The sequence below is a fragment of the Melanaphis sacchari genome, unplaced genomic scaffold (genome assembly GCF_002803265.2).
Source record: "Melanaphis sacchari strain LSU unplaced genomic scaffold, SCAv2.0 Contig1360_pilon_pilon, whole genome shotgun sequence".
NCBI lineage: Eukaryota > Metazoa > Arthropoda > Insecta > Hemiptera > Aphididae > Melanaphis > Melanaphis sacchari.
In genome coordinates, this window is record NW_020270568.1 from 7,633 (window position 1) to 32,635 (window position 25,003).

A 25,003-nucleotide genomic window follows, 5' to 3' on the forward strand; every position below is an offset into this window, starting at 1 on the left:
TCACATGTTACTGTCAATAAATCGTATACCTATCTTAATGACTTCAGATATCTATCGTCCTTTTTGACATTTTTATGAGTACTATGATTAGTATGTACCTTGTTAGTTGTTCCTATTATGCCGTTCTCGTTGGTGAATATGTGATAGACGATTCATAATAGAGTTTAGTTTCGTTATTCTGTTCGGACTGTTCGGTAGTACCTATTAATTTTACATTGTATATACTTGATTGAAAAATTATACGCATTTTTAAAATGAACGAAAATGAAACGAAAAAAAGAATTCGTAATTGTGTTTTTAACGATGAATGGTTAAAAGATCAAATATTTTCTGATTGGATCGCTAAACACAATAACCCTAATAAAGCACGATGTATATTATGTCAGACAGTTTTTAGTGTTAAGTATGATGGCGTTAAAGCTGTAAAAACACATCAAGAATCAAAAAAACATGAAGAATCCGTCAATTCTATAAATAAATCGTCCACTATAAAAAAGTTTTTTCCTACAAAGAATGATAAAGATGAAGACAAAATAGCAGCCGTTGAACTGAGTAAGTGTTTTCATGTAGTTAAACACCATCAAAGCTATCTTTCCAGCGATTGTGGAGTAAAATTAGAGTCGAAACATTTCTCAGATTCAACGATAGCTAATAAAGTCCACCTGGGTAGAACGAAAATGGAAGCTATCGTCAAAAATGTACTATGTCCGTTCGCTATTGAAAAAGCAGTAATAAAACTCAAATGTCCTACTCCTATTCCCTTTTCTATATCTACAGACGCTTCAAATAAGGGAAATAGAAAATTTTTTCCATTAGCGGTTAGGTTATTTAATTTTGAAGACGGAGTGAAAGATTACCTTTTAGACTTTTACGAGGAACCAAACGAATCTTCACAGTCAATTTTTGACACGATTACTTCTGCAATTGAATCTCTTGGCTTAGATATAAAAAATATAACAGCTTTTGGTGCCGATAATGCCTCTGTTAATTATGGAAAACATTGTTCGGTCTTCGAAAAATAAAAAAATAAAAAATCCAATATAATTAAAGCTAATTGTAACTGTCATGTGATTCATAACGCAGCAAAGCATTCCATGAAAGTTATAAAATACGATGTAGAAACGTTGGTATTAAAAGTTTTTAATGAATTTTCTATGAGCTCCAAAAGAGTAGATGAACTTAAAGAATGTTTCGAATTTGTACAACAGGACTATCATAATGTATTGCGACATATTCCGGTGAGATGGCTGAGTTTGTTTAATGCCGTGGAATTGGAATGCAATTAAAACTTATTTTATAAAAAAAGGAAAAAATGAATGTGATAAAATCATATGGACATTTATTGAAGATCAGAAAAATGAACTTTCTGAACAGTTAACTTTAAGAGAATGTTACATTTGGTTTGTTCATCATGTGTTGTCCATTTTTCAAAAACATATTTTAATATTAGAAAAAAATAATTTAAACGCTCCAGAAGTCTATGATGTAATGTTAAGTTTAAGATCTCAAATTTTAAATCGTAAAAATGATAATTTCTTTGGAATTGCAGTAACTACACGATTACCTAATCTTACTAGCAAAGAAAACGATGCATTTAAATCTGATGCTCTACATACTTACAAACGTGCATTAGAATACCTCGAAAAATGGTTTGATTATGAAAACTCTCCATTCAAAATGTTTTCGTGTTTGAAATTAAGTGAATTACCTAAATTAACAGATTTACTCGATCTGGCCAAATTAATTAAGGTTCATGTCAATGGAGATGAACTGTATGAAGAGCTTAATTTGATAAAGTTATTACCAAATGATATCCTAAATAACACAGAATTCACTAGTTCGGAAAAATGGGTAAAATTTTTCCAATCATCTACTGCACAATTAAAAAATATTAAACAAATTGTACAGTATGTATTCTCGGTGCCGTGTAGCAATGCATTTGTTGAACGCGTTTTTAGCCACATGAATAGTTTGTGGACAGATGAGCGCAATCGATTAGGAATTGATACAGTTAAAGCCGAACTAGTCATAAGAAATAACATAACATACAATTGTTCAGAGTTTTTTGATCAAATACAAAATGAAAAACATTTATTAAACGCCGTGAAAAATGCCGCTAAATATAAATTTAAAAGTTTACAATAGTTTATTTATAATAGTTATTATAATAATTTATAAGTTTATAATATTAAAGTTTAACATAATGTAATAATTAATTTTTTTATTTTAACGTATGTAATTAATTATATTATTCGTCATTTTATTATATTAATATTAAAAAATGATGACCTTTTTTTTTTTTTTTTTTTTTTGTACACTTGGGCCGGTATTTTTTAATTCCAAAGTTGGCAACCCTACTTACAAGTTCAAATCAAAGAAAAATCAAAAAACGCAATTTTTAGTCCATGCTCAGCACATTCATTGAATTTGGTTGGTTGTCATGCTGCTGATGTAACTAAGGAAGGTTATAACTTTTTTTCACTTGCCCAAAATATCTATGTATTTTTTGCTGCATCGACATGGCGATGGGAACAACTTTTAATAAGATTAAAAAATATACCAAACTCAATGTTTGTAAAAAACTTATGCCCAACGATATGGTCATCAAGATTTAGTGTTTGTAAGAGCTTGAAAATTGAGTTTAAAGGAGTGTTAAATTCCTTAAAATTTATAGCTTTAAATTTGGATCAGAAAGCTAGTATAAGACATGAAGCAGAATCCATGTAAAAGAAAATTGACACGCTCGAGTTCTCATTTATGATAGCTCTGTGGACTCCAATATTAGAAAGATTCGACGTCACAAGTAAAAATTTACAACGTATTAATATTGATTTGGGTTGTGTTGTGAAATTGTATGAATCTCTAGAAATGTATATACAAGATATAAGAATTAGATTCGATAATATATTAGTTGAAGCAAAGCAAATTAGTGGACATGAAATATTTTCTTATGAAGAAAAAAGAAATAAACGAAAAAAATGTTTTCACGATGACTTCAATGTTCAAGAAACAATATTTCACGGATAAGAAAAATTTAAAAATGAAACATTTTTACCAATTTGTGATACAATCATTTCATGTTTAAACGAAAGAAAAATGGCATATATTGAGATAAATAAAATATTTGGTTTTTTTTTAAATATGGAAGAAATTGACAATGATATTTTACGTGAAAAATCAAAGCAATTAGTAGCTATTTATAGTGAAGATTTAGAACCTGACCTCGAGAATGAGATTATTCAATTTAAAACTATAGTAAAACATTTTTCAGAAGAAGAAAAATTATCTATGCACAGTTTGCTTGAAGCATTAACAACATCAAAGTTAAATGATTCATTTCCCAATGTGGAAATAGCTTTAAAACTTTTTGTATCTATACCATGTTCAAATGCTAGCGGAGAGAGATCATTCTCAGTTTTAAAGAGAGTGAAGAACTACCAAAGAACATCATTATCTAATGAAAAAATGTCATCCTTGGCTCTAATGTCTATTGAGAATTGTGTTCTACAAAGTATGGATTGGAATGGTTTTATCAAAGAATTTTCTGCACAAAAAGCTAGAAAAAAGTTGTAAATTTCAATTTATGTTTAAATGTTTATACTTAGTACTAATAGTTCTATGATATTAAAACTACCGATTTCACGATATGTTTATAAATATATATAAATTAAACAATTTTAACACTGTTGTTATGTATGTTATTTTTTTATTATGGGTACAGGTTTGTAAAGGCGGCATATTCATTAACTCGGCACTGCGAAGGACCTTTATCCAAACATTTGGTGTTTAATATCTATACTTGCAACACTTTCAGTATCAACTTCGTCAGCAGAACGTACTTTTACAACTTTAAAACGATTAAAATCCTATTTGAGGAATAGCTGCAGCGAAGATCGTCTAACAGGCTTAGCTTTATTGTCAGTCCACCGGAGTATTTCAATAAATATTGAAAAAATAATCAATATTTTTTCCAGAATTCCGCACAAGGTTGACTTTGTTTTATAATTTTTCATTAACTACTCGTATTTATACTATATATTCTGTATGACTGTATACATTATAATATTATATTTTGTATTGTATAATATTAACATTAAAATAATAATATAATGATTTATTTTTAGTTCATGTATTAACACGTTCAATGCTGCGGCCTATATGCCGTGCCGTTACCGCGTCGCCGCAACGAATTTTCGCCCGGTCGACTACGTGTCGACACCGGCCACCGGCGCTCTGCTTTATTATTATTTTTATAAATATGCATACGTTCAACAACAACACAATGTATTAACCTTCCCTAATCAAAAATACATCATATCATCATATTTAAATGAATATAGACGTATACATCGAAGGAAATAAAAATATTAAAAAATAATTTTTATTCGTTTTTTATTATTATTTTATTCAATTTCAATAAAATATTCACTGTAAAAAAAAAAAATAACAATTTTTATATTAAATCAAGATAAAATACTGTAACTTATGAAATAAAATAAATATTCAAAAAAAAAAAAAATTACAAAAGATATCTAAAAAAAAATACGTAATTACTTTTACATAAAAAATAATAAAACGAATATTAGGTGTATAAAAATATATTATAAAGCTAACCATTTTGGTGATAACGTTCAAAACATGGCTCGATACAAAGTCCTAGATTATCCTCACATTTTGGGCAAAAATAAATCGTTTTAGCTCGTATGCCTTTTGAAGCACAATACTTGCATCGTTTTCGTAACAATCAATTTTTTTCGTTTTTTACTACTTTATTTGGAAAGTGTGTATCTGCAGACATCTGAATTTGAGGGGCAATTGTTGTATTAGATTTTATCGATAGAAGACTATTGATAACGCTTAACCGAAAATCATAATAAGGGATTTTTTTAACATTTTTATTATAAAGAAGATGTGCATTCAGCATACATATTTGCAAAAAATGTATGGCAATTTTTTTATACCATCTTAGCGTTTTTCTTTCACACGGATAGTACGCCATCATTTTTTTTTATAACGATTATATTGCACGACTGTCTCTGTCTTCATTTTTATAGTACCACGTCTATTAGTTGCCTCGACTGTTTCACCTTTGAATTCAGAACTAATTGTGAGAACTTCCCGACGATCCTTCCACTTTACAACGCATACTCCATCACTCATGTAGTTACATATAGATTCTCCAACTTGAATTTTTTTTTCAATTACACTTTTAGGATTATTTATTCCATTGCTTCTAAGCGTTCCAGTACAATAAGTTTTTTTTTCTAAAAGTTTATGAGCCAAGTTGACGCTATTATAATAATTATCCATAAATAAGGAATGTCCCTTGTAAAAATGATCCTCCAACAATAATTGTTCAACCACAAACTCCGTGTGAGTCATATATAATTTGACACCATATTTATGTCGCTTATTTTTTATATACTGTCTGAAAAGTAATCGCCCACGCCATAAAACCATCGACTCATCAAGTGATAAATTTGTTGATGGTTGATATACTTCATTTATCCTGTTATTAAAATAATTTAAAACAGGTTCGATTTTATAGATGCGGTTTACATTTTGAATGCCATTTTCCAACTTGGGGTTTTTACAAAAATGAAGAGCTCTCATTATCAGGGGCGGATTTAATAATTTTCCACCCCTATGACAAATTCAATTTGCCGCCCCTCTCCAAAAAAACTTTCTATTTAATAAAATATCCTCAATTAAATTAATTTTTTCAATACCTAATATGCAATTATTTTTTCATTTAAGTAAACTAAAAAAAATTCTGATTCAAGTATAACATCTTCTGTTTATTTTTTTAAAGTAACAACATTTATAAGAAAAACATAACTAATATAATAAAAATAATTAATTATTTTAATTAATTTAATATATTTTATTTAATTTTAATATTTAAATTTTTAATTCATGGTTAATTTTTGTAGTCTACATAGGTTTTTTTCTAGATTTAATTCTTGAGAAGTCATCAATAATGTCTTCATACTCTAATGATGATGTTAAATCACTTTCTATAGTTAATATGGCCAAGGAATTTAATCTGTCTAGCGACATAGTTGATTGTAAATAATTTTTCATTCTTTTTAACACCGAAAACGAACGTTCGGCAGTACAATTAGTAGCTGGTGTTGGGACAAATATTCGTAGGGCAATTTCAATATTTGGATATAGATCCTTCATATTGCGTTCATAAATTACAAGCAATAGTAATAATGGTGTAATTTTCTTTTCATTAAGACTTGTAATTTGATGAGAACGAAAATTTAGTAGTTCAATAATAAATTCATTTTTTCTAAGTCTGATTTGTAAAATTTTAGAGTTTTCCAATTTATGAAGTTTAGTAAAGAAATCAAACAGTTTGCAGAATGTTTTATATGCTTTTCGTCTATTACTCAATTCAGTAGCTAATCTATCAAGTATAACATAGAATGTATTAATTCTAAAATTATCTTTCGCTGGTATTTCTACTTGTCTATCTCGAGTTTCGTCATGGTGAATAGTTTTTTTTCTTTTTATAGATTTTTCAAATTGATATGTTTTGTTTTTTACTTTGCTTAGTGCTTTTTCTTCATATTCATCAAATGCATCTCGCTGTGAATTCACTAAATGAATCAATGAATCATATAATTCGAGTACTGTACACACATCGATGTTAACATCCTGTAATTTTTTACTTACAGCATTTAACCTATTAAGTAAAAAACCCCACAAGACAGCCATGAATGCCATTTCCAGTTTCTCAAGTTGTATTCTAAGTCCACTAGCTTCACATATTGTTTCTGATTTTTCAGTTTTATCCAATTCGATTATACTAAGAACTTGTATTATTTCATCCCAAGATTCATTCAAGCTGACGCAAGCATCATTTCTTGAAGACCATCGCGTAAATGAAAGACTTTTGACCATTTTAGCATTTGATTTTAAAAGAGACGTTAAAATTGACCACCTATGAGTTGACGCCGAAAAAAAATTATAAACATGTTGTAATAAACAAAAACACTTGACAGATTGACTTGAAGTTTCGGCAGAGTGTGTTCCCACTAAATTTAATGAGTGCGCTGCACACGGAATGTAAAAAGCTAACGGATTGAGTTCTCTTATTCTAGCCTGTAAACTTTTGTATGACTCTGACATGTTATTAGCATTATCGTATGCCTGACCTCGACAGTCAATCAAATTTATTTCAAGACAATCCAATGTATCAATAACAATGTTGGTAAGTTTTTCAGATTTATGTCCTGCATTATCTATAAACCCTAAAAATCTTTCCATGGCGTTCCCTTTTTCATTTACATAACGTACAATAAAAGATAACTGGTCGATGTGAGAAATATCGGGTGTCGAGTCTACGATAATCGAGTAGTATTTGCTTGTTTTTATTTGAGCGACAATAGCGTTTTTTACTTTCTTAGATATGAGTTTAATAATTTCTTCATATATTGTAGATGATAAATACGAAGTATTTCCACTTCCAGAATTTTGAAATCGAGTTACATGTTGAGATAAAAAGAGATCGAATTCAGAAAGTAATTCTACAATCATTAAAAAATTACCGTTGTTTACAGATCCTATTATTTCGTCGTGTCCTCGAAATGGAAGTCCACGTGAGGCTAATTTTTTAACAATTGCTACAATTCTAGTTAAGACATTTTTCCAATATATTTTTTCTTGATTTACTTGCTCCATTAATTTTGAATCGATACGTTGTGTTACATTACCTCTATCCATAAGTTTAACAACACAAGTTTTATGACATGAAGAATTTTCGTGCTCTTTTAATCGCGCAGATGCAGATCTCCAGTCATTGTACCCCTCAGATGCTAAATATAAATCATTGTTAATTTCTTGGAATAATCTACAAGGTCCACAAAATACTTTTCCCGTTATTTCAGAATAAATTAACCACGGTCTATTGATGATTTGTCCATTAAAATGTTTTCTCTCAAACATATTTTTCGTTAATAAACGTTTTTCCCCATTATTATATATACGTAGCGATTTAGAAAAATCAATGTTTTTATTTTGTTCAAAACCGTTAACAGCAAAATAATCTCGGAAGTCGTCATTTATAATCCACATTGAAGGATCGTTGGAATAAGAAATCGATAATGATTCGAAGCATGTAATTATTTCATCTTGGGGGGGGGGAGGTAAAGACTGACAATGGATGGCAGAAGAAGTAATAGGTACAGATTCTAGGTTTTAATTTTCTAATATTTGTTTTTTAGGCGAATTAATAATATTCGAATCATTAGTCAAGTTTGGTTGAGGTAAATAAATTAGAAATAGATACCTGTTGTTACTCATTTTCTTTTATTGGTTTAAAATATGCATCAACCTTTTGGGTCTGATTAAGAACATTAGTTAATTTTTCAGCCTTTTCTTTTGATTTCTTTTTATACTGACACCCACTTAACTTTTTTCTGTTCATATTAACACCACTGCCAATACCGATTTCATCACTAAAAATTATTCATGCGCGTACGTATAAAATATGTATAAACAGTTGTCACTAAATAAATCACGCGGACCACGGACGTTCACTTTTCGGCGAAAGACAACTATCGACTAATTAATAATAAACGGTTAAATATAAGAATAAGGTTGTCAAATATTTGTAAAATTATTTATAATAATACAACACACTACTCTTCCGTCTTCGTCTAACTCGTTGACTCCAAAAACCGCACACTTTTGATAAAATACAGGACAAAACCGCACATTTTTGGTAGGTTAAAACCGCACACATTTAATAGGTTAAAACCGCACAATTATAAAAATTGTCGTATCCAAAAACCGCACAGTTATGATTTTGACCCCAAAAAGGTCGATAAACAAAAAACGCATATGTATATGTATAATTCATAATTTAAATCAATAATTCATATTTATAATCTCATAGTTCAAAAAAATGTATTTATTTAAAAATTGTATACCTCTAATATTATGAATAATTGTCAACTTAAACATGTGTATATTAAATAATTTAAAATATTAATTAAAAAAAAAAAATGTAAAACTAAAAATTTATAGGAATTTCAAAAATTTAAAATATTAATTTAAAAAAAATTTAAAACTTTCAAAGTTTGATTGGCTGAAACCGACTGCCGACGTTTTTTAAAAACTGCATACTATCTCCGTCACGTAAAAATACTTCCCAAAATTGAAACAAATACTCCTAAAAATAAATACAATTTAATTAAAAATCAAAAATATTATTATTATGTACCTATTTACTAACTTGTTTTTGTTTTTCAATTGGACGGATTATATTTTGAATTCCCTTATGGTACTGGTTCATACGTGTCACTGTATCGATATGAATATTTCTTAAAACATCAATAACCATAAATACAGATGGATTCGGAGAATAAAATTCAGAATTAAACCCTTGGTGAAATCTTTCAGCTCCATTCGTAGTCCTTGTAGTTATATTTGCATTGATTGGATGGGTCCAAATTTCCATTGGGAATTGTCCTTCAATGTAGGTGTTAAGAATGTAGTCTCCAAATTCAGAACATGCATCTTGTGGACATATGGACATTAAATCAACGAATGCATCAGTGACTTCATGTACTGGTAAAAATGGTAATCCAAAAAACATTTTTAGCCACTCACCAGTTTCATTTTGCTTAGCATTATATGATTGTCGAAGGTTATTCTTTGATTGGATTTTCCGCCATAAAGCTTGACCAAAGTGGAATCTACAGCCTTTAACTGTTACTCCAGAAAATGTGCTTTGCACAGCCGTATGAGCAGCTATCTCAAAATCGAGATGGATAATGTTTATATTTAAAACTTGTCTTAACTCCAAACATATATTTTTAATATTGACCCACATTTTAAAGTAACACGATTCAGTTTTAGAAGGTAAAAAACAATGTACTAAAGGAAAATAATAATTTCTGCTCCATCCGTGTATAGTATACAGTTGATAAAAATACTTTGGTTTGTATGTAAAAGTACCGTCAGCCAAGTATTCATCACAATGATTACATAAAAATTCAATATTTTTTTTACACGTAACAATAATCATTTCATCTTGTTTATACACGAAGGTCATTTTTTCATTTTGGCAGGTTAAAATATCGCTATTTGAAACAAAGTTTAGAGCGTCCTCCAAACTTTTCGGTAAATTTGGTAAAAGTTTCCTTCGTTCATTATATATCGACTTCCTTATTAAGTTTACGTCATTGCTTCCTATAACTGCATTATTGTCTATGGATAATACCTCTTTCCGTATTATTTTTCGCGGTCTTTCATAAATGTCATTACAAGCCTTGCGTTTACATACATTACGTACCTCTTGAATTTGAATTTTCACAGTATCCACCTGTTCATGTTTGTGTGTGTTATTTATTTTTAATATATTCTTCAATTGACTGCATGTTGTAACTGAGGATGTACAATTTTTAATAAAACATCGCCAAACAACATTTCCATTAATATTAACTCGAAATTTTCAGTATTTAAAATCGTCAAGTAATAAGCACTTTCCCCCTTTATTACTTTCAATAATTTTAAAATCCATTATACAAATTTAAGATATCAACGTTTTAATACTAAATTATAGACGTAGGTACACTAATCGAATCGATACCGCCTAATAACGAGTGACAACTAAATACTTGATTATTGAATAGTACATAATTCTGTGGTACATATCTTATAATCTTATCTTTTCACTATTATAACTAAAAATAGTGTGCGGTTTTAACCCACTATAAATGTACGGCAATTTGTATACAATGACCGATAAGCTGTGCGGTTTTTGGCTATCGACCTTTTTAGGGTCAAAATCAAAAGTGTGCGGTTTTTGGATGCAACCGTCTAACTAACCGCTGATTTAATAATAGGAAATTTATGTATACGCAATGAACCCAGGCGCGGATCCAGGAATATTTTTTTGGGTGGGCTCGTAAATTTAACCACATAAGATAATGCAGTAAAATTAAGATTTAATAAAGAATAATTTTCATTTAGTTATAACATATAATAATAGTATAAAAAAAATATTTATATTGAAATACAGTTACATGGAAAAATTTAACCTTCTTAACTTATTACTAGCAAATTCATTTAAAATTTCGTCTGGATTTTGTATTAACTCTTCACTTTTTTCTCGTTCAATCGATAGCAGAGCTAGGTTGTGTAAACGTTTTCCGGTCATGGTCGATCTATTATACGTTTTAATTCTCCTCATTGTAGAAAAACTTCTTTCAGCTGTAGCACTTGAAATTGGAATAACTAAAATTCGTCTGTACACTTCTTCTAGCTGTAAGAATGATGCTCCCATGCTTTTAATTGATAAATAGGCTTCTATAGAATTTGAATCTGCAGCAAACATTTTTTTTTCCTAAATCACATTGTGCTCTCAACTTTTCAATAAATTGATTATCTGTAGAAATTCCTGGCAACTTTATAAGTGTGTCAAAGTCTAAAAACATTTTGGAGCTTGGATTACTGGCTTCCACTGCTTCAATTAGTTCTGTTTGCTTAAATCTTCGGTTCATTTCCATGACGATATTGTCAATTATTTCAAAGTATTGACTTCTCATTTTTATTTCGTGTTCAGAAATGTTGTCCATTTGACTTTGTCCTATAGAACTTGTCACAAAATAATCTGTAAGTTTTGATGATACATTCTTTTTTCTCTTTTCCGTAACTGGGATGCTCATTTCACCACTGATTTCTTCTACAGATTTAATTACTTTTTCATATAAATCATGAAATTTGTTATCGGTTCTCATACTTTTTATTTGATCTTTTGTACATTCAATAAGTGTTATGCACTTACTTAAATCTGTAGATTTTGTTTGTAAATAAACTGACAACGAGTTTATGCACAATAGAAGTTCATCTAAACAAAATATTATCAATAAATTATCAAAAGTTGCAAATTGGTTTAATAAACCTCTAGCTTCTGCAGCTTCTTTTGATTTTTTACTCAAAGTACACTCTTTTAAAGCTTTAATAACACTTTTGAAACGTATTTTAAAGAAATGTATCCCTTTGTACTTTGAAACCCATCTTGTTTCGCAGTGCTGTGGTATTTTTAATTTTTTATCACTGTCTTCTTGTGATTCCAAAAATAAACTGTTCCTTAGTGAAGAACACGACTGAAATGAATAAATTGCTTCTAATATACCAATTGTATTATGAATAGCTGAAATATGTTTTGATGCATCAACTAAAACAAGATTGAGCCTGTGTGCATAGCAATGCACATATGGGCATGGGTTTTTAGACATTTCTCGGATGTATTGCTGAACACCATTGATAGTCCCCGACATAACAGAAGCTCCGTCGTATGATTGGCCAATACAATTTTTTATATCCAAATTAATAGAACACAAAAAAAGTTGAATACTATCGGCAAGTGCTTTTGCATGCAATTCTTTAAGCTCAAGAAATCCAAGAAATCTTTCGTTAATACGATTGTCACTTATGTAGCGTACACAAATACTCATTTGTTCTATATTTGATTCGTCTTTAGCTTCATCGACAATAATACTGTAAAAATTACTTCCATTTTGAATTTCTTCTACAATACTTTTTAAAATCACTTTACATGACACATTAAGAATTTCATTTTGAATTGTTTTTGAAGTGTATTTAGCATTTTTTGGTAATGTATTTAATTTTGTTTTAAAATTATCATTTTCAAGTCCAAGCAGTTTTACCAACTCGATAAAATTACCGTTATTTTGAAAGGTGTCAATATGAGTTTTTAAATTATCATCGTCGTTATCATCAATATAATTATTAGTTTCTCTGTGACCACGTAAACCAATATCTTGTCTCCCGCAATATAACACGCATCTGATCAACGATCTCATAATTTCTCGATTTTTTAAAATGTCTTCTTTTAGTTGTGTATTTAATTTTGTTGCTACAGAACCAGTTTTTTTAGCGGATATCCACGATTTATATTTTTCAAGAGACAGTTTATGAATATTTGAAGAATTGTGTTTTTCTAACATGTTTCCAATATGCTTCCAATCAGAATAACCATTAACAATTAAAACTTCATCTCTATAGCCGGAATTATTACTAGTGAAATGGCGACAGTAAAAACAAAATATCGAATTTCTCATTTTCGAGTATTCTAACCATTCGTATTTTGAATACCACAAAACATTAAATGATCTCTGTTTTCCACCAATGTTTCGTCTCGGGAACGTAATGTTGGGTTGATTTGGCCCGTTTTCAACGTTTTGACTAATATCAAAAATATTGTTTTGAATATCGCGATCATTGACACTTATTGTAGTAGAAGATTTACGAATTTTTTTAGAAGTAACAGATTCATCAGATTCATCCGATTTTGAAAGGGGGACAAGAAAACGTTTCATGGCCTAAAAGAAGTATTTATAAATTAAATAAAACAGGATTTTAGAATATCATAATATATAAAGAATGGCAACTTTTTTTTATGTGTGAATAACTATTTACTATAATAATATAACAATCTACGAGTATATACTGTACATATAGGTATTAGGTATGTATTTATTTTCGTGTAAGTATTCAATAATTGCGCAAACAATTTGTTAAATATAAAATAAATGGTTATGCCTTAATAAATAGCTAAAAAACAAAATAAAACTTACCTATTTGATGTATATGCTCAGCACATCAACAATTCGTAGATGGATTTCAAACAAATTTTAATATTTAAATTATTTAATTAAGTTCACAGCAGACAGAATAATATTACGAGTACACGTGTGACGTGTGTCAATTAACAATTGGTGGTCGGGTGATGCCCAGTTTTACGTGCACTTATTATATCTTATCGGAGTTCCATCGGCATTCGAACGACGACGATCGATATTTAGATAAAATCAGGTTAATCACACAGGCAATTACATGTTATTAATAATAACTTATTATAAATCGTATCTAGATATAATGTTGTTTTGTTATACTCCCCATGCACGATTAATACATATATAATATATTTGATAAAATCAATTTTAAAACTTATAGTCAAAATTCTAAAATAACAACTTGAATGCCAATATTCAAAATTAAAATTATTTTTCTTGAAAATTTTGGGTGGGCCCGGGCCCACCCGGCCCACCCTCTGGATCCGCGCCTGAATGAACCTTGTACCGATAACGGTTTCTATAAAGCGAACATTTAAAAATACTACGTGTATTCCAATATTCGTATACATCTATATTAATTTATAGTATTACGAGACATTTTATAAACAATAAGATAAGCTATAATAAAATACTATCATCGTAGTCGTAGACGAGTTCCTGGGAAATTATAAATATTATTTTGCTGAAAATAAACAAATACAAAATCCACCATTTCAAAATGTTGAAGTGATAGATAAAATTTTAAATATTATGTACCTAATTTTACAAAATCAAAATAAATATTCAACATCATTTTGCCGCCCTCCAAAATTTGCCGGCCTATGCGGCCGCATAGTTCGCAGTGCCTTAAATCCGCCGCTGCTCATTATAAACATATATCTATTTCTACTCATACAGGATCGAAAAATATTAAGATTAAATAATTTACTGGTTTTCTAATAATCTTTAATTCTGGACATTTTTATTGTACCAGTATGAAATAGAAGACCAAAAAATATTTTTAATTCATCAATGTCTATATCAACCCAATATGTAATCCGAGACTTATCACTTGATCTATTTATATATAAATCGGCCGCATAATTATTAGTTTCTCTCACAACCAAACTATAAAAATCATTAGTAACTAATAAATTGAAAAAATCGATCGGTTGATCACCTGTAGGTTGATCTTTAAGTCCGGAATTTTCGTTAAAAGGTATTTTACTTATACTAGGTTTGTCGTCTAACCATGTATAATTTTTTCGACTAGTTTTAGAAGCGGGAGCCTTCCTAATAGTTTTACTAGTTGTAGGTGAAGAATCAACAGAATCCGTTCAATGTCGGACGTTTGAATAACCATTTCATTCTCAGATTTAATTGGGTGGTTAACCTGTCTAAGTATTGTATCATTTATAGCTTCTTCGTCGGCAGAATCACCTTCACCTATTAGGTATCCGAAGAAAAGTCAAAATTATCATCAGAAGACAAAGGCTCATCAAATAATTTCGATACTTCATCATCACTTAGGCGATGTTTTTTTATTGGTGGCAAAGAATATCTATTCTCAGAATAAAAAAAATTAAATTTTTATTTTATTGTACAAATATTATTATTATTTGATACCTACATAAAGTAAGAGTACTGTGCTATAATGGTTTTTGTGAATTGTGGATAATATTTTTATAATTTATACATCGACAACTTCGTATACATATTGGTTAGGTATGACAAAATTAGCTATTGTAATATATGTTATTTTACAGATATTTATGTTACTCACTGTATATCATTTTAGAACCTACACATATATTTTCTTATATTTTATAAATAATAATAATTTATATTATTTAATTTATAATATCATTTTAATTAGTAGTTTAATTTTATATTGTCAACGAGTTGGTGCATAGATACATGTATAATATCATTGTAGAAACTAAATATATTTGCTTATAACTATTTAAAAAAAATTTTAATTAAAATCTTTTAGATTTAATTAAATTATATTTATTATAGACGATAATATCCAGTATATAAATGTTATTATTAAACTAATAATAATAAAATCAGTACCGTCTTTACATTCCGGAAAAAATTGAAATAACCGATGTATTTTTAGACCAAACACAAAACCAAATACACCATTCAAATCATAATATAATCATAAATAGCCAGAAGAAAAAATTAATAGAATCAAATAACCCCAGCAAAAGTTATGAGTTGTTAAAGTTAATAACTAATTTGTCGACTACGTGTAGACGCTGGCGTTTAACGTGTTAAAATTATTTAACCCCCCCCCCCCCCCCCCCCCCGAAACCCGATCCTGAATACGTGCTTGCACTATAGAAGCGACACTCTCGGGCGGCCAATGTTAATGTGTTTAGAATTTTTAACGGCCTTGAAATGGTTCGTAACTTCTTGTCTTACCGCCAAGCTTACAACATCATTCTTGTTGTTACGCCTAATCATACAATAAATATGTGATAAGAGAATTATAAATTATATTTAAATTTTTGTTTGATATATAACATCAATTTTTTTCGATTTTTTATGTTATATGATACGAATATTGAATTTATGATGGCTAATATATTTATTCAATAAATTTGTAAGTAGTTTGTTTTTCGATTATGATTTTATTAATGCATTATTATTTAACATCATTGATAATCAATGTTAATATATACAATGAATATGAATTATTTACCTTCTATATGACAATTTAACAAAATATATACATAACAATATCTATACAAACTAGATTATAAGACAATTTAACAACAAAATACATACATAACAATATTTATACAAAATATACAAACTAGATTATAAGACAATTTAACAATAAAATATACACATAACAATATTTATAAATTACATACAATTTGCAACTTTCTATTTTTCATGCGAGGTATTTGCAAATTACGGTTAGTTCTGGTCAAAGTAGTATAAATTATAAATCTTATATATAAGTTTAACAAATAGTCATGGGGGAATTGTTCACAGGGATGTTCAAAGTATACATTTAACATTAAAGTTTTAAGCTTTTTGCCCAACTTTTGGTGATGGTGCTAAAGTAGGAAATTGATTTGTAAATATAATGTCTAATTCAAAAATATATTGGTAAAAATTACAATCTGGAGTCATTAACGATGAAAGCATAGATATAGAACTGTGTTGATGTAATTTGAAGTGTGTGAAAAAAATTCATCAGATAACTTTGTGGTAGTTCTGCCATATCTTATGCACGTTTCACAAGAATGCATGTTATAACACTTCATTATTAAATAACCACATATATATGTAAAAACATTTCTTTCTGGCAATTCTAATGATCTGTAATTGGTTGCATCAATGGGTAATGGATTAATTTGAATTACCTTTTGGTTTTCGGGGAATATTGTTTTTAAATCTTCAGCTGGTATTTTATTTAAATTACTCAGTACTTGGTCTATGTCTTCCAAACAATTTGCACCTTCATTATATTCAAAATAACTTAATGAAAATAATTTTTTGAATGTACGCAGTAACTGAATAGTTGTGGGGTTTATACAGTTACCATTCTAAATTCGCATAGTACCAAATAAATTTTCCAAACAATCTTGGTTCAATCTCCTTGTCATTAGTTCAATCTCTTCTTCATAATCTTTTGATAATATATTATGTAATTTAATTAATCCTGCTATTGAAATCATCCAACCTGTCAGAAATTTTATGTTGTAGCTTTTCTTAATGTTGTGCCATTGCTTTGTTGATGTATTAATTTTTTGTAAATTAACATTTTAAAAAAAATTAAACATTTTTAATAAGAAATTATTTTGATATTCAGCATTTTTAAAAGGTAAGCAAAATCGTTTTGCCCCCTTAGGTTCTAATTCATCGTCAGATTCAACGTCGTCTTCTTGTGGCTTGATTTTCATTCGAGAATTAAATATATCAAATAAATTATCAATTTCGTCTATAAATTCTATTGTACTAGCAGCTGTATTTGGAAGTGATCCATCTGCCATGCATGTTGTCATTGCACAGACAACAATTTTACTGAAAACTTGAGATGCAAATTTCACTTTCATCTTTTGAAATAGATCAGGATTTATATGTTTTTCTGTCAATTTAGGAGCTAGGCAATGAGTTCGTTGTGCATCAGAATTATAGAATTGTTTTAAATGTTTGCTCTCAATAATTTTTTCTTCAGAAACTAATCTATAGTTAAAAAAGTTATTTCTGGTTGATTTTAGTAAATGAGGAGGGTCAAACATGTATATAATTTCTTTTGTTCCGACTTTAAAATAAGGGTTTTCAGGTGTTACTCCCACATTATCAGCAATGCGGGCTATGACGGCGACCGATTGATCGATGTGTCTTTTTCTTATCAATTACAGAAAAAACTCAAATAATTGGCAACAATTTATAATAATAAACAAAATATAATGCACTACCTAAATAAAATAATTTTCACTTTGCAAAAACACATTACACATAATACATAAATATTTAATTTTAATACCAACAGAAAATTATGATTTATTGATATTTTTAGTTCACATTTTTTTTTTTTTTATTACAAATTTACTTTTGAGTGTCTTTATTGGAGACAAACACGGGGCCTTGATAATATTCTCAAAAGCGCGAGGCCTTGGACAAATGTCCCACTTGCCCTACCCTAGCGCCGTCCCTGATTACAATAACATACTTTAATATTAAACAATATTCAAATTTTAAACAAAAATACATGGCCAATAGATGTTGATATAAGACATGGTGAAAATGAAATACTACAATTGGGCCATACATTTTTATTAAAACCCTTCACTGCATGCAAATGCATATATGCATTGTGTGATTTAAATTGTTTATTTGACAACGAATATTGATAAAAATAAGTTTTAACGCTGTTACCACCATTCATTATCAATAAAGTAAGATTTTAGTACATCATTTCACCGTTAGTTTGCGCTGCATATTTCAAATTCAACTTTTAATTATTTTTTAATTTTTCGTCGAAAAAAAAGGATCATGCTATTTTTAACCGCCTGTAAACATCATTCTATGTGTCAGAACTATTGTTAAAAAATATAATTCAATTACATTTTATCTAAACTTTAGAAAGATAAAACGATTGATTATTTTTTATGCATAATACTGGCTTAAATGGGTTTTATGTTCGCCGTTCATATATGCATTACCATGCAATAACGACACAACGCTCGTTATTTCTTACGAATTTTATTATTTGACATTTTTCGTGTATCATCATGGCACGTTCAAATTTAAATGATCAGGACATAGAGATTTTTTTTAAACATCCCGTTAGATAGTAGTGACGACGAATTTTGTGATGCTTATGATGTAAGTGATACTGAAGACTTCGATTTTGAACAGGTAAAAATATTTTTCGAAAATTGTATTTTTTTTATAGATATCGTTTTTTTTTAGTCATATATACAATTTTATATTTCACTCTAGGATATTGATATTACTCAAAGCGACCGTATTGTTTCTAATATAATTGATGATGATTATAACTTTCTTGTTGTGCCTACACACGTCGTACCCGAAAATGAAAACACGTCCACTCAAGAACCTGTATTGGTTATAACTGTTCCGAATGCTGATAGTTTTGATTCTGAACCGCTCGCTTCTACTTCAATTCAGACACCTAGTCGTACTACACGAATGAAACGAATAATAGTTCACCAGGTACCGTTTTTTAATAAAACATCAAATTATAAAAAAATACCCCTTTCAAATACATGGAAAAAAGCAAATTTCGTACAAAATAAATTGCTTACACAGTTCACTGGAGAAACAGTAATGCCATTTGAAATTCAAAACTTAGAAACACCTAAAGATTTTTTCTCTTTTTTTTTTTGATGATGATTTAATATCACTTATAATTGAACAGTCACAATTTTATAGCGCGGAAATAAATCCTTCTAAACCACTTTCTATTTCAAAAACTGAATTTAAAAGATTTATTGGTATTATTGTTATGATGTCAATTGTACATGTACCGAATTCCCGTTCTTATTGGTCGGCTAATACTGCTAATACCGTAATTCAAAACTGTATGAGTATCAATGCTTTTGAGAATATAAAACGATTCCTCCATTTCAACGATAATTCACAAGAACTTCCGCGAGACCACAAAGATCATGACAGACTCCACAAAATTCGTCCACTCATTGAGTTTTTAAAAAAAAAATTTAGTTCTGTACCAATTGAAGAGAATCTTTCATTGGATGAACAACTATGTCCGACAAAAGCTCACTCGTATCTCAAACAATATCTTCCGCTTAAACCTCACAAATGGGGGTATAAGTTATTTGTTGTATGTGGTATTTCAGGATACGCATATAATTTTGAGATATATACCGGAAATGAAAACGATGCCAATGAAAGATTGCTTTATGGGGAACCAGATTTAGGTCCTACTGGTAATACAGTCGTAAAGCTTGCGCGAGTTATTCCTAAAAATAAAAACTATAAATTATACTTCGATAATTATTATACATCGATTCCAATTATGGTATATTTACAAAAAAAAAGGGATACATACAGTTGGCACGGTTAGAAGAAATCGATTTCCTAATTATTTAAAATTTATGTCCGAAAAAGAGATTTTGAAAAAAACCACGAGGGACATCAGAAGAATGTATGACTGTTGTCGACGATGTCCCTATTTCAGTAGTACAATGGAAAGATAATAAAGTTGTGACTGTGGCTTCCACATTAGTAGGCGAACTTGAAAAAAGTACAACAAAACGTTTTGATAAAAAACAAAAAAAAAGTATTGTAGTTTCCAGACCAAATATAATCGAAGTGTATAATTCTCATATGGGCGGAGTAGATCTGATCGATTCGATGATTGCTCGCTATCGAATCATAATGCGAAGTAAGAAATGGTATATTCAATTATTTTACCACTTACTTGACGTAACAGTGGTTAATTCGTGGTTATTATACAAAAGTGTAACTGGAAAAAAATGTACATTGGCTGCTTACCGTGAAGAACTTGCAGTATCACTTTGTCGTGGTGGTATCGATACAAGACAAGGGCGCGGACGGAGATCAAATGAGTCAATTGAGCAACAACAAGAACTTGAAAAATTGAGAGGACAAAAAAGAAAACCTTGTGCATCATTGCCACCTATGGATATAATAAAAGATCACTTGGATCACTGGCAAATCAATACAACAAGTAAAAGAGTTTGTAAAATGGCCAATTGTAAATATCAGTCATTTATTCAATGTTCCAAATGCCTTGTTTTTTTTGTGTTCTAACACCGAGAGAAATTGTTTTTACAAATTCCATAATTAAGAAAATCATGACCTGATTTTAAGATATTTTACTTTTTATATCCTATATTACTTTATAATAATCCAACACAGAAAACATTTTTTTTTTTTATTGTTTTTAAATTTTTACTTACAATTAATTATTAAATAAGTTTTAATTGAATTTATTAAACTTTCATACATAAGTTAATATTAATATGGTTAATGAAATGAAATACTTAAGTATTTTTTTTTTTTTTAATATTTCGTTTCATAATATTGAAAAAAATATGACGTAACTGCATGGTAATGCGTAAATGCATTGCCAACTTAAGTTCGCAATTTTTTGATGTTATAGTGTATTATTATTTTTTTAAATATTTTTCCCATTATTTGTGACTTAAATAACATGAAATTTATTTTTTTCTCAAAAAAAATAATTGTACTAGTTCAAGGAATGGGAAATTTTATTCATACAAATACAATGAATGAAGAAATACAGGAATTAAATATACTTATCAAAACATTGCCAATTTCTACAACAGAATGTGAACGAGGATTTAGTTTAATGAATATAATATGCACAGATCTAAGATCTAATTTGAAAATCTTATGTTTATCAATATAAATGGGCCACCTCTTAATATATGGAACTCTACCAAATATGTTGGAAGCTGGCTATTGCAGCACAGATCGGCTGATGATAATCGTTCAGGAAAAGATATTCAGCATTCTAGTAAACAGTACTCAAGATCAAGCAGCAATTTGTATACTGTAACGTCCCCTCTTCACATGGGTGTTTGCGACGCTCTCGCGTCTTCTTGCCTATAAAGTTATGTTTTGATTAACGAGGTCTCGGGGACTCGACCTCGGTGTGTAATATTAATATACTAGATCAGGGTTACCTTATTTAAGTAAAGCACAATTGTATAAAATGTAACGTATATTTAACAGATAATTTAAGATTTATATAATAGAATGAAGGTTACCGATCCGGGTAGATTGACAAGCCGTGAGTGTGGATGGTGGATGGCTGCACGGATCGTTGAGGAGTCTTCTGGCCTTTCGGGGTCCATACCAGCGTGCTCCCGTAGTGCATTTTCTAATACGTCACGGTGACAAGTGTACTGGTACAACGTTCCCACATTTGTCGGTGCTTGCGTTCCCCGAAGAGTACGATCTGTGTAGTACACCATGGGCAGTTGTTCGAGTGCCTTGTTGACTAGCACCCCCTGCTCCGGCCCATCATAACAACCCATTGTAGGGGCATCCCAGAATTGTGACCTTTGTGTTGCCATGACCAATTCCCTGTCTGGTTCGTTATGCACATTGTCGATGTTACCGTTGGTACTGCGCATCTCTCTGTTGTGGGCCCGTGCGCATGCTTCCACCCAAGAGTTGTTAGACGCCTTTGGTGTGACGATCCTGATATACTCCACAAATGCGTCATAGGACATGGTCCAAGTCTCGCTATCGGGGTTTGTCGCTGATGCAGTGTAGTTGGCCTCACCGGTCAACTCCGCATAGACACAGAAAGGGCAGACAGAGCGGGTAACCGCGAGGACGATGTAATCACCTGGCGGGTGCCGGGTCGCCTTGACCTGCTGTGAGGGTCCTGGCGAGCCGTCCCCGGGAGGCGATGGCCTGAGTCGCGCCTAGGCGTGGCCGGGTGGACCGACACTAGGGAATTTGTGGTTTCGATGCGGGCGCTGGTGGAAAGGCGCCCGTACCGACGGATCGGGGCTTCCCCGTAACGGTAGATGTAAACGGCGCTGCCTCCGGGCAGCGACGGCTAACACCGATCCAACTCCAACTGTCAGCACCACCCAGAGAGGTGGCGGCTATGCGTCCGCAGCGGTGGCTGCTGACGGTAAACTAATGGTATATATGCTAGTCTCAATGGCAGCTAACTAACCTAACTAACCTAACTAACCTTCCGCTCGCCGGGGCGGAATTTGACCGTGGTAGACTTGGAAGAGGCAAACGGAGGCGGACGACCCGGACGCGGTGGCTTAGGCCATCGCGCCGGACGCCGACTCGGGACGCATAAGGCGTCTAGGCGAACCTGCTCCCACGCGACCTCTTGCGAGTTGCGAGGGCGCGGCTCGTGAATCGCGCAGTTGCGGAGTGGCCCGGCGACGTGTCCATGGGGCACGTCGTCGGGCTTATCTCTTCGATGGCGCCCGTCCATTGCGCTACGACGATCGTCGCGAAGTGCGGGCGCCCCGGACCCCCCCGGGACACGACTCGCGGGGGACCCGTGCGCGACCACAGTCGCGCCACCGCGCTAGCGGGAGGTCGTTGCGGAGGGCACGGGAGGAACCGGAGCCCAAGGGGACCCGGGGGTCCGAGGACCCCCGTCGCCCGCGACCGGGCGGAGACGAGCTGACAGACTAAATCGGCGTGACGAGGGCACGACCGAGGACGGCCCTGGACTTAGCAACCTGGGGACCGATAGAAACGACCTCCGAGAGAGAGTCGGGCCATTAAAGCATTAGACCGGGATCTGGACTTAAGTGACTGGACCCGGGGACCCCGATGTAGTGGACGAGAACTGGATCTGACCTTCGCTGGTTGGCCCAGGTGCGGGCAACTCGCTGACACGACTGCCCGGCCCGGGACCGCCGCTCGCAGCCAAGAAGGCGCCCACGGGAAAAACACCGGGGGACCTCCACCGGAGGCCCCCGGGCGACTCTACCTGTTAGGGGGAGTCGGGGAACCGCCTATGAGATTAAAATCTTGTAGGGGGGACAGTCGGCGATTTCGTTTGGGCCGACGAGGCGGGCTGCCCTTGGCTGGGTGGTCGGATGCCGAACAGGGCCTTAGGGCCCTGCCAGGTGTTAGAGTTTCGACTCCGCCCCGAATAAACGGACCGCCCCCTCGGTTTACAAGGGGGGTCCGGTGACTTGGTCGACACCGGATCTAGCAGACCCGCAAAAAATTATGGACGAACAGGCTAACATGGACACCCCCATAGGCGGGGGATCGGATCCGGGGGCCCCGCCACCTGCGTCGTTCGTAAGAACGCGGTCGGAGCTGTGCGGCCCGATACTCGATGTGAGCTCGCCTAGCGACGCGGCCGTTGCGGTCGAAAAGACGGACGGAAATGCGGCGCGCGCCCGGTCCCGAAACGGGGCCCGGCGCCACAAACGAAGAGCTCGACAGAAAAGGCGAAAAGCCCGTAACCGCGTGGTCAAAGCTAGGGACAGTGAGCCCAGCGACTGCGCACAAGAATCGACCTTAGGCGAATTGGTAGTCGCCGATAATATGCGTAACCCGGAAGGTCTCTTCGTACACACGCCCGTCCATCACGAGCCGGAGCTAGAGCTGGGAGCAGACGGTCCCCCCGGAAGCGCCACCGGGCTGGATACGAGCCCCGCCCCGGCGGTGGTCTGCAGGACCGAGGAGAAAATGATAAATTTCATTCAAATTAACGCGGGCCGAGGAAAAGCGGCCACGCACCAGATAGACAAACTACTGGTAGAGTTAGCCATAGACGTTGCGCTAATACAAGAGCCTGCGACCGATGGTACGGGGATCTACCTGCTAGACAGACATCCCCTTAGGGTAATCGCGGCGGGACGATGGCCGAAGGCTGCCGTTGTCGTCGCGAACCCGGCCATAGGAGTCCTTGCTCTCAGACATCTCTGTACCCCCCACTTGGCCGCGGCCACGCTCACGGTGGGACAAGTCAGCTTGACGGTGGTATCTTCATACTTCCAGTTCTCTGACCCCACCCAGACACACGCCGACGCGCTCGGGTCCGTCCTGGACCAGATCCGCGGCGCCGTGCTTGTCTGTGCGGATGTTAACGGGCGGTCGACGGTGTGGCACGATGAAGTCTCGGACGACCGGGGCGAAGTAATCGTGGAATTGATAAGTAAAAAGGGCCTGTCCGTGCTGAACCAGCCGGACCAACCTAGAACATTCATGAACAGGGGGTCAGCCAACCTGGACGTCACACTCGCCTCGCCCTCGGTGGAGCGGACTGGAAGGTCACTACCTGATGACGATCGGATCACAACGTGATCAGCTTGTATTGCAGCCAGCGCCTTCCGCCCACTCCGGCATGCCGCGGAAGATATAAGGATACAGATGTCATTCCTAAGACCAGCAATACGTAA

General features: G+C 33.2%; 3 protein-coding genes across 3 annotated transcripts; 1 reads left to right on the plus strand and 2 right to left on the minus strand.

Annotated features, from left to right (window-relative positions):
* The first annotated feature begins 254 nt into the window (after positions 1-254).
* LOC112591523 lies at positions 255-3,573 on the plus strand. Its single transcript, XM_025335367.1, has 5 exons — positions 255-1,002; positions 1,084-1,251; positions 1,307-1,400; positions 1,497-2,134; positions 3,272-3,573. The coding sequence occupies exons 1-5, from the start codon at positions 255-257 to the stop codon at positions 3,571-3,573; spliced, it is 1,950 nt and encodes a 649-aa protein (XP_025191152.1).
* A 1,425-nt stretch (positions 3,574-4,998) lies between these two features.
* LOC112591524 (piggyBac transposable element-derived protein 4-like) lies at positions 4,999-5,613 on the minus strand. Its single transcript, XM_025335368.1, has one exon. The coding sequence runs from the start codon at positions 5,611-5,613 to the stop codon at positions 4,999-5,001; it is 615 nt and encodes a 204-aa protein (XP_025191153.1).
* Positions 5,614-5,934: 321 nt separating this feature from the next.
* LOC112591525 (zinc finger MYM-type protein 1-like) lies at positions 5,935-7,956 on the minus strand. Its single transcript, XM_025335369.1, has 2 exons — positions 6,556-7,956; positions 5,935-6,180 (listed from the first exon to the last, which is right to left on the minus strand). Exons 1-2 carry the CDS (start codon positions 7,954-7,956, stop codon positions 5,935-5,937), a joined length of 1,647 nt encoding a protein of 548 aa, XP_025191154.1.
* Between the last annotated feature and the right edge of the window lie 17,047 nt (positions 7,957-25,003).